At 35.5% G+C, this 11618-nt stretch overlaps 1 protein-coding gene across 1 annotated transcript; it reads left to right on the top strand.

Annotated features, from left to right (window-relative positions):
* Positions 1 to 1484: 1484 nt before the first annotated feature.
* LOC306769199 (GTPase IMAP family member 8-like) lies at positions 1485 to 11071 on the top strand (the record flags this gene model as incomplete). Its single annotated transcript, XM_079257765.1, has 4 exons — positions 1485 to 1491; positions 2255 to 3001; positions 6520 to 6666; positions 9993 to 11071. The coding sequence occupies 4 exons, from the start codon at positions 1485 to 1487 to the stop codon at positions 11069 to 11071; spliced, it is 1980 nt and encodes a 659-aa protein (XP_079113891.1).
* Between the last annotated feature and the right edge of the window lie 547 nt (positions 11072 to 11618).

Here is an 11618-nt window from a genome sequence, read left to right as displayed (position 1 = left end):
CTTCAGACATTCCAGGATTAATGTGTGAGGCATTGACTTGTAGGCTTTCTGGTAATCAATCCAGGCAGTGCACAGGTTGTCTGTTTTCCATGTTGTGGAGAGGCAGGTTATTGACCAATAGTTGGATAAGACTATTTCCATGTGGGGATCTTTCTGTATCAGGCCTGTCCATCCCTTGGTTAGATGTGTGAGTCCCATCCCTCAGGAGTTGGTTCATTTGTGCAGCCAGGCGCCCATGGAGTGAAGTTACCTTCTTTAACCAGTAGGCATGGATGATGTCTGGGCCAGGTGCAGACCAGTTACCCCAGTTACCGGTTCTTCATACCGATATTCAATGCTGGATATCTGCCGGTGTGATGCTAACTGGATCTTGTTCAAGGAGGGAGCTGTGCTCTGCTTTTAGTTGGCTTGACCTTTCTTTATATATGTATGTATATATATATATATATATATATATATATATATATATATATATATATATAGTATGATAATGTTAAATGAGTTACTTTTATTCATCAAATGGTTTAGTTTTAAGTAATACTTTCTGTTCCAAAATTAATTGCCCAACAATAAACTAGCTGATTCCGTTTGTGCATGTACATTTTGTCTTTCTTTCCTGCCAGTTGTTATCATGTTAATAAAGCCCATAGTCAAACAGATTTTACAAGATTATAATATAATTCAGAGTTCACCAAAAGGTTCTGCAGCCGGTCAGACCGCTGAGGGAAACGGCACAAAACTATATAAATTACACAAAATATGATGCTTTTATATTAATATTTGAGTTTTAATGGTCGTCAAGAAACTAATTAGTCCACACATCCATGCTTCTTGCAAAGACATAACCTAGGGAAGCTGCTTCTTCTTATTTTGATCTGTTGTCACGCAAGTTGTGTGAGAAGGTGCCAGGTTTTGTAACTCTAGATTAATTCATTGTGAGAATAGCCACAGAATCTACGTCCTTGCTGCTCCCTAAACGTTGACACACCTGCATAGGTTGGAGTGTTTTAGTCTTCAGAAATGAAACGACCTTTTTCTGTCAACAGCTGTAAAATCATCACTCTTGAAAAATGTTAGTTGAATAGTCACATTTTGTGACACAAAAAAAAAAAAAAAAAAAAAAGATACAAATACAACACAAAGTGATGTAATCTGACAGCTGAACCTTCTTTCTATGTAAAACATTAAATTGCTGTAACTTTTTTAAAAGTTCTTTTTGGATTAAAACATGCACATATGCATAAATAATACATTTGTTCGAAAGCAGCACATTGAAAGACATTAATACTGTCTGCTGTGTTACAGAACTGTTAATACACGTGATTCATGTAGTTGTCATACTTGACTTGTACTTTGTCAGGAAACAAGTCAGACAGGTAGGAGAGGTACACCGTAGGCGGCAACTCAGAACAACAAAACAAGAGAAAAGGCTTGTAGTAAAGACGTCTCTGGATTTTTCATCAGAGATTTCTATTTGTGACAGCATGGAGGGTAAATTCAGCTCATTTCTTCCAACTTTTGCCAAATAATTTAACTCTGCTGCTTTTACGCCAGTTAATAGAATGATTTTGTGCCAGTTACATAATAGGTTTTACCTCAAGTTTCAATCTGGTTATTAACTTATTTCGTCATTGATTTATGTTGGAGGGAGGCACACTGTGAAAAGAGGTCACCAGAAATCTTTTTGACATTTATTTATTCAGGATTTGTGGATTGTCTTTTATTCTTCTGCTAAAATTTAAGCTACAATGCCTACAAATATGAATATATTTATTCATAAATTAACTTTTGTTTCCTTTTTTTTCTTTTTAAAAAGATAAATACATAAGATGACTGTTACTTCATACAAAATAACACAGTTATGTATTTAACATGTTTGTCAGGGGAATCTTATCATCCTCAAAATAAAACTTTGAAACATACTGATTGTTATCCGTGAATCTGTCATAACTTCCTGAAGTTTTCTGTGGCTCTGATTTAAATGGACATGCCCTAATTTCTTGAATTAAATGGTAAAATACATCCATAACATAGGATGAGTTTTATAGTTTGTTCAGCCTTGGTCAGATCACTTCATTTTGATGGAAAATTAAGCTTTTTTTTTTTTTTTTTTTTAAATAAGATAAACTACTGACTTGAAACTAGTTTTAAAGGTTTAAGGCTCAAAATGCTTGATTAATAAAATTGTGATTAATTTATGTATCATATTTTCAAATCACAGAGACTTATTTTGACTGTCATCGTTTTTCTTTAGTGCCAGAGACATGCAAGATTGTCCTGCTGGGAAAATCTGGAAATGGGAAGAGCAGCCTGGCCAATACCATATTTGGAGAGACTGTGTTCAAAGTGAACCACTTTAATGACAAAAACAAATGTGTTTCTCGAGCCGAAACCAGATGCATCAATGGAAGAAGCCTGACTTTTATTGACACTCCTGGGCTCTTCGACCCTGGGAAGTCTGAGGAGGACATGAAGCCTGAGATGATGAGGTGTAACATAGAGTGCGCTCCCGGGCCTCATGTTTTTCTGATTGTTCTAAAAGTGGAGAAATTCACAGAGCAGGAGCAAAGTGTCATCACCAGAATATTTCAGCATTTCTCAGATGATGCTCTAAAACATGCAGTGGTGGTCTTCACTCATGGCGACCAGCTTCCTGAGCAGATGAAAATAGAGGAGTACGTTGGTCAAAGTCGGGGACTGAAAGATCTGGTTGAGAAGTGTGAAGGTCGCTGCCACATCTTCGACAATAAATACTGGAAAGGCAACCAGCAGGATGATTACAGAAGCAACCAGTATCAGGTGGAAGAGCTGCTAAACACCATTGACACCATAGTGGAGGAAAACGCTGGAGGACACTACACCAATGCAGAGCTTCAAGAAATGGAAATTGAAATTCAGAAACAGGAAGAACGTATTAGGAAGTCATCACAAAACCTTTCACAGGAGCAAATCAGAAAACAAGCTATAGGCACCATCATCAAAAAGCAGCTGGACAGTGGAGGTCAGTTTTGGAAAAAGTGTGTTGTGGGTTTGGCTGTTGTCACAGGGATCTTTGCAATTGTCTCAGCTGTGTTGATCACTTCCAAAAATTTACCACTTCCTGGTTCTGAAGTGGTAAAATCTATGACTAAAAAGCCAATAATGGCATCACCACTGGTGGTAGGAGAAGAGCAACTAGCTGACACGGCTGTTGGTGAAGAACTGCCAGCAGTTGGAATGGAGCAGGTTGCTATGGCAACAGAGGAAAGATTACAGGACGGAGTTGAAGCTATCTTAAACTATTTGCAAGATCTTTTTGAAAAGATGTATAATCCTTTTGATCCATTTCAATGAAGTAGGGTCAGAAAGAAGGTACATTTTCCATCACTCTCATTATTTTAAAAGTGAAAAGTTTTAATTAACTGGCCTATTTTGTTTTTTGGCTCCATGGTATTGATGGGTTGTAACTGCCGTCGCTTTTTTTTTAGTTGCTAGGATTATCTGATTGTTTCTTTTTTTATTCTGTATTTTCTCACAATTTTGTAGTGCTTCATAAGGAAACAATGTTATGGCAATTTCAAAAATGGTGTAAGATGTGTTATTTTGTTAATTTTGTCAAGTTGAATTTAATGTCTTTTAAAATGACAAATAAAGTTGTTCAAATGTTTGACCTTGTGAATTTCTTGCATATAAAATGGAATGTTAAAAAAAAAGCTAACAAATTTTGCCTCAAAGGATGATTTCTACCGAGTAGCTCAAATGTCTTCTCACATAGAGTCAAAGCTTTTATTTATTGCCTCTCTTCCTCTTTTTTTTTTTTCTTTTTTTTTCTTTTACCATGTCTTGTCCAGCATTGAAAAAGACTGAATGTTGGTCTGGGTTGTGTCCAGCTATTTTTCTTTATTAAGAGAAGATTTATAGATATAATGATCCCCTTGATCTACAAGTTTCCAGAAAATGGGATCAGCTTTGGAAAACATTGTTGGGAATGAATGTAATTTTTGGTCAATCCCTGATGGTAAAACACCTTTATTATAATTTGTTGATGCTGAGAACACACATATGGAAGAAAAAATAACTTCTTACAGTAAAGCTAAATTATTTTATCCTCTGTACTGGATTGCATCAATTTTGGTTTTTGGTTTTAAAATATCAACATTTTACTTAAAATAAATTTTATTTGTTTATTACATAGGTAACAATATTAGTTAGATTAGTCAAGCATTCAATGCCCTTTAGAATATGAACCCGTTAATGATGAGCAGCTTGGACACATTTAAAGATACTATTAGGTCTTTTGAAATGAGGGGAAGCAATGAGGGGGTCAGTGAGACTGGAAGAACCCATATTACCACTCGGAGTGGCACTGACAGCAGCAATAGCAGGAGCAACAGCAGAAAACTCTCCGATGGAGGCTAAAACCCCAACGGCGTCTGTTACAGCTCCGCATGAAAAGCTTTCAGTTCATTTACAGGGATGTTGTTGGCTTTGGTTATGATGAGCCTGATCAAGTTAACAAAAACCCAACCTGAGGTTTTGAACTAAGGCTATTGTAAATGGGACACTTATTGACCTACTATCATTCTTTGTTAATTATTTTTCCATCTTACTTTGCCTGCAGTCTGAGTCAACATTTGAGTCAAATGCATTTTAAATGAGTTATCTGGAGTGTAATATGTTATCTAATAAAGATTATCATATAAATAAGACTGTTAACAAATCTCTGTTTGATCATAATAAATTTGTAACTTTCAAATCACTTTTGGTTCAGTTTTCATTAATCTTTTCTGCACCAAAATTATTTATTCGAATAACAAAAATGATTATGTGACCACCACCTTGGTAGAGGTAATAATAAACCAGCTGACTCATATTGTGCATTCAAGTTTCCTCTATCTCTTAAGACAACTGTCATTACTCGTATTAGTAAGACAATAGTTAAATTGATTCTTCAACTAATTTAATTTGGCTGCCAAAAAGTTTCAAACTGGAAAACTTGCATAAGAGACCGTCAAGTTTTCTGCTCTTGTTTCCGATGAGATCTCTGAGGGAAACTGCACGAAATATAATTGACAGGTCAGAAGACAAATATGAGATATTTTGAGCTTGAAGCATTTACATTTGTCCACATATTTATTCTTGTAAAAACAGAAGATAAGGAAGCTACTTAATCCAAGTCTAATCTGATTGGTTGTCACTGAAGTGGCGTGAGAAGGTGCCATGTTTAAGTTTCTGTATCTGTGGAAATAAATCTCTTTTAAAACATCATAACACCACTTCCCTGCTGCACCCTGAAGGCTTGCCGGTGCTGCCATACCTGCATGCCTTTAAGTGTTTTAAGTCTTGAGAAGTGAACTTTTATTTCCTGATACTTTGATCCTTATATAGTGCCAGACAAAAACTCAGGGATCACCACTTTTGGAAAATGTTACTTGAGTTGTCATATTTTGTGAAATAAAATACAATAAACAATAATTAAATAAATAAAACAACACAAAGTGATTCAATCCAACAGCTGAACATTCTTTCTTTGGAAAACATGCATAGAAAAGAATTTAATAGAGACGTGGAATTACTGGAACTTTTATTCAAGAAATAACCAAAAAAACATTTTTGCATTTAAACACTTTTTCATACATATGTTTAAAGTAGAACATTTAAGGACATTAATCTTGTCTGTCATGTTACAGAACTATCAACTACGCCTTATTAACGAACGTGTCATGTACTTGACTGGTTGGGAAACAAGTCAGACAGGTAGGAGCAGGACAATGCAAGCAGCAAGTCAGAGCAAGACAACAAGAGAAGAGGCTTGTAGTAGAGACGTCTCTGGATTTTTCTACTTAGATTTCTATTTGTGACAGCATGGAGGGTAAGTTCAGCTCATTTCTTCCAACTTTTGCCAAATAATTTAACTCTGCTGCTTTTTACGCCAGTTAATAGAATGATTTTGTGCCAGTTACATAATAGGTTTTAACTCAAGTTTCAATCTGGTTATTAACTTATGTTCGTCATTGATTTATGTTTGTTTTTCTGTTTGTTCCAAACAGAAAAACAAAAAGCAGGAAAAGCAGCATAATAAAACCTTGAATAAGCAATGTGGAAAGGAAAATAGATGTTTCTGATGAGGTGCATGTGTGAGAATTCTAGTTTTTTAAAGCTCTCTTTAGTTTCTATGTCATATAACATGAAGACAAATGTAAAACACAGATATTTGTATCTTCACAAATCTTCACTGCTTTTGATGTCTTACAGAGTTCACAAGAAGGATTGTTGTCTTGGGAAAGACCGGGGCTGGAAAGAGCAGCCTTGCCAACACATTATTTGGAGAACCTGTATTCGCCATAGACAGTTCTCCTGAATCTGGAACAAAAAAATGTCAAGTTAAGTCAAAACGTGTTCATGGAAAAAAAATCGTCTTTATTGACACGCCTGGGTTTTTTGACACAGGCAGGTCTGAGGAGGAGATGAAGCCTGAGATACTGAGATGCATCGCAGAGTGTGCTCCTGGTCCTCATGTCTTTCTCATTGTGCTTAAAGTGGAGAAATTTACTGAGCAAGAGAAACAAATCGTAGAAAGATTTAATGATTATTTCTCAGAAGAAGCTCTAAAATATGCCACTGTGCTCTTCACTCACGGTGATCAGCTGCCTGAGGGACAGAAGATTGAGGATTTTGTACATCAAAGTAAAGATTTGAGTCACCTGGTTAAGAAATGTGGAGGACGGTGCAATGTCATTGATAATAGATACTGGGTAAATGACCAGCAAGATGACTACAGGAGCAACAGGTTTCAAGTGAAAAAGCTACTCAGTACCATTGATGAGATCATTGAGGCAAACAAAAGAGGCTACTACAGCACTGAGTTGCTACAAGTAGTAAAACGGGAAATTGATCAAAAGTATGAAAGCATCAAAGAATCATGCTCAAACCTTCCAGAGGATGAGATCACACAAGAAGCTAAAACTGTTGTAATTTCATATCTGTTGCATGAAGCTCAGGGAATAAGTACAAGGGCACTGCTAAAAGCATTCCTTGGTGGGGCAACGACTGCATTAGGAGTGGCACTTGTAGCAGCACTAGCAGCAGCATGTAGACGGTAGCTGCATTTCCATTACATTTTTTGCAAAATAAAAGTGATATCTGCCAGTTTCGACAAACAACATGTGGTTTGCAGGTGTTTCCATTGAAGAGTGTTTTGTGAATAAGCCTCAGTTCTCATAAAATCTCATCCGGCTGCTGAGATTTTAAGAATTATGGCTTAAGCAAGCTAGCCAAGTACCATTATTTTGGGGTTTTCTGTTCGCTGTGGAGAATTTGCGGTGGCTTTTCAAAGCTTTTTGTCTTCATTTTCTTTTCAAAAACGGAAATTTGCTGTTGTCTGTTGCATACTGTCCCATTTTTACTGGAAATGAACTGGTCATGACCCCCCACGTCACGTCCGGGGACACATAAAATAGAGGACAGTGTTTCCATTACACTTTTGCAATTTATTTTTGTATCAAAATGTCTGGAAAACTACCTTATGAGAGCGAGAAAACTTTTTAGTGATATTTGAGACTTTTTTTTCTAAATGTACCATTGGCATTTTTTATTAAGATATTTAGCATTTGCACATTTCTTGGTGTAATGGAAACACACCTTGTTCATGATTTTACCATGTATCTGGTCTGTATAGGGAGTAATATTGAAGTAAGGAAAATCAAGTGTGTGTTGTGTTATCTCTTAAAGATTATAATGTAAAAAAAATAAATAAATAAATAAAATAAAATATATATATATATATATATATATATATATATATATATATATATATATATATATATATATATATATATATATATATATATATATGATAATGTTAAATGATTTACTTTCTTTTATCAAGTGGTTTAGTTTTAAGTAATGTCTTCTGTTCCAAAATGAATCTCTCAAGAATAAACTAGCTGATTCCTTTTGTGCATGTACATTTTGTCTTTCCTTCCTGTTTTTTAAAATGTATTATATAAATATGACTAAGTCAGCAAATCTCTGTTTGATCATAATAAATTTGTAACTTTCAAATCTCTTTTGGTTCAGTTTTCATTAATCTTTTCTGCACCAAAATTATTTATTCAAATAACAGACAGATAGACAGACAAACAGACATAAAGACAGACAAACCACTGCTGTTGATAATGTGACCACCGCCTTGTTAGAGGTAATAATAAACCAGCAGACTCATATTGTGCATTCAAGTTTCCTCTATCTCTTTAGACAACTGTCATTACTCGTGTTGGTAAGACAATAGTTAAATGTTCAACTAATTTAATTTGGCTGCTGAAGAGTTTCAGACTGCAGAACTTGAATAAGAGACCGTCAAGTTTTCTGCTCTTGTTTCCAATCAGATCAGGGAAACGGCATAAAAAACAATTGGCAGGTCAGAAGACAAATATGAGATGTTTTGTAAGTTATATTGAGCTTGAAGCATTTACCTTTGTCCACATATTTATTCTTGTAAAAACAGAAGATAAGGAAGCTACCTAATCCAAGTCTAATCTGATTGGTTGTCACTGAAATGGCGTGAGAAGGTGCCATGTTTAAGTTTCTGTATCTGTGGAAATAAATCTCTTTTAAAACATCATGATAGCTTCACACACCACTTCCCTGCTGCACCCTGAAGGCTTGCCGGTGCTGCCATACCTGCATGCCTTTAAGTGTTTTAAGTCTTGAGAAGTGAACTTTTATTTCCTGATACTTTGATCCTTATATAGTGCCAGACAAAACCTCAGGTATCACCACTCTTGGAAAATGTTAGTTCAGTTGTCACATTTTGTGAAATAAAATAAAATGAACAATAAATAAATAAATAAAACTGTACAAAGTGATTTAATCTAACAGCTGAACTTTCTTTCTTTGGAAAACATGCATAGAAAATAAATTAATTTAAAAGTGGAATAACTGGAACTTTTATTCAAGAAATAACCAAAACAAAAAAAACTTTTTGCATTTAAACACTTTTCATACATTTGTTTAAAGTAGAACATTTAAGGACATTAATCCTGTCGGTCATGTTACAGAACTATCAACTATGCCTTATTAACGAACGTGTCATGTACTTGACTGGTTGGGAAACAAGTCAGACAGGTAGGAGCAGGACAATGCAAGCAGCAAGTCAGGGTAAGAAAACAAGAGAAGAGGCTTGTAGTAGAGACGTCTCTGGATTTTTCTACTTAGATTTCTATTTGTGACAGCATGGAGGGTAAGTTCAGCTCATTTCTTCCAACTTTTACTAAATACTTTAACTCTACTGCTTTTACTCCAGGTACAAGAATAATTTTGGGGCAGTTACATTATAATCAGTTTTACTTTAAATTTCAAAGTGTTTATTAAATGATTCAGTCATTGATTTATGTTTTATGGAGGCTCGCTGTTAAAAGAGGTCAGCAGAAATCTTTTTGAGATTTATTCATTCAGGACATGTGGACTGCCTTTTATTTTTCTGCTGAATTTTAAGCTACATTTCCAAAATATATACTTACCATAATATTTATTCATGATATTCCATTTATTTGTTTTATTACATTTTTTCTTACTTTTTTAAATGAATACATAAGATGACTGTGACTTCACACAAAATAACAGTTATGTATTTAACATGTTTGTTGGGGAATCTTATCATCTTCTAATAAGACATTGAGACATACTGAATGTTGTCAGTGATTCTGTCTTCATTATAACATTTCCTGAGGTTTTCTGTGGCTTTGCTTTAAATAGACATGCCCTAATCATGTGAAGCAGAGGGTAAAATACATCCATAAAATAGGATAAGATTAATAGTTTCTTTATCCCAACCTTGTTTCGATACATTGGAGCAATTTTATATTTTCCAGTTTAATAAAATAAACAAGTACATTAAAAATGGTTTTAAGGGTTAAAGGCTTGGGATGCTTGTTTAATTATTTTGTCTGATTAATGTATTTATCATTTTTTCTACTTAGTGATAGACTTATACTGTCATTGTTTTTCTTTAGTGCCAGACACACGCAGGATTGTCCTGCTGGGAAAATCTGGAAATGGGAAGAGCAGCCTGGCCAATACCATATTTGGAGAGACTGTGTTCAAAGTGAACCACTTTAATGACAAAAACAAATGTGTTTCTCGAGCCGAAACCAGATGCATCAATGGAAGAAGCCTGACTTTTATTGACACTCCTGGGCTCTTCGACCCTGGGAAGTCTGAGGAGGACATGAAGCCTGAGATGATGAGGTGTAACATAGAGTGCGCTCCCGGGCCTCATGTTTTTCTGATTGTTCTAAAAGTGGAGAAATTCACAGAGCAGGAGCAAAGTGTCATCACCAGAATATTTCAGCATTTCTCAGATGATGCTCTAAAACATGCAGTGGTGGTCTTCACTCATGGCGACCAGATTCCTGAGCAGATGAAAATAGAGGAGTACGTTGGTCAAAGTCGGGGACTGAAAGATCTGGTCGAGAAGTGTGGAGGTCGCTGCCACATCTTCGACAATAAATACTGGAAAGGCAACCAGCAGGATGATTACAGAAGCAACCAGTATCAGGTGGAAGAGCTGCTAAACACCATTGACACCATAGTGGAGGAAAACGCTGGAGGACACTACACCAATGCAGAGCTTCAAGAAATGGAAATTGAAATTCAGAAACAGGAAGAACGTATTAGGAAGTCATCACAAAACCTTTCACAGGACCAAATCAGAAAACAGGCGATAAGCACCATCATCAAAAAGCAGCTGGACAGTGGAGTTCAGTTTTGGAAAAAGTGTGTTGTGGGTTTGGCTGTTGTCACAGGGATCTTTGCAATTGTCTCAGCTGTGTTGATCACTTCCAAAAATGTACCACTTCCTGGTTCTGAAGTGGTAAAATCTATGACTAAAAAGCCAATAATGGCATCACCACTGGTGGTAGGAGAAGAGCAACTAGCTGACACGGCTGTTGGTGAAGAACTGCCAGCAGTTGGAATGGAGCAGGTTGCTATGGCAACAGAGGAAAGATTACAGGACGGAGTTGAAGCTATCTTAAACTATTTGCAAGATCTTTTTGAAAAGATGTATAATCCTTTTGATCCATTTCAATGAAGTAGGGTCAGAAAGAAGGTACATTTTCCATCACTCTCATTATTTTAAAAGTGAAAAGTTTTAATTAACTGGCCTATTTTGTTTTTTGGCTCCATGGTATTGATGGGTTGTAACTGCTGTCGCTTTTTTTTTAGTTGCTAGGATTATCTGATTGTTTCTTTTTTTATTCTGTATTTTTTCACAATTTTGTAGTGCTTCATAAGGAAACAATGTTATGGCAATTTCAAAAATGGTGTAAGATGTGTTATTTTGTTAATTTTGTCAAGTTGAATTTAATGTCTTTTAAAATGACAAATAAAGTTGTTCAAATGTTTGATCTTGTGAATTTCTTGCATATAAAATGGAATGATAAAAAAAAAGCTAACAAATTTTGCCTCAAAGGATGATTTCTACCGAGTAGCTCAAATGTCTTCTCACATAGAGTCAAAGCTTTTATTTATTGCCTCTCTTCCTCTTTTTTTTTTTTTTCTTTTTTTTTTCTTTTACCATGTCTTGTCCAGCATTGAAAAAGACTGAATGTTGGTCTGGGTTGTGTCCAGCTATTTTT

Source organism: Telmatherina bonti (assembly GCF_933228915.1).
Source record: "Telmatherina bonti genome assembly, chromosome: 18".
Taxonomy (NCBI): domain Eukaryota; kingdom Metazoa; phylum Chordata; class Actinopteri; order Atheriniformes; family Telmatherinidae; genus Telmatherina; species Telmatherina bonti.
The sequence above is the reverse complement of the archived record's forward strand: the minus strand, read 5'-3'. Positions and strand labels throughout refer to the sequence as shown.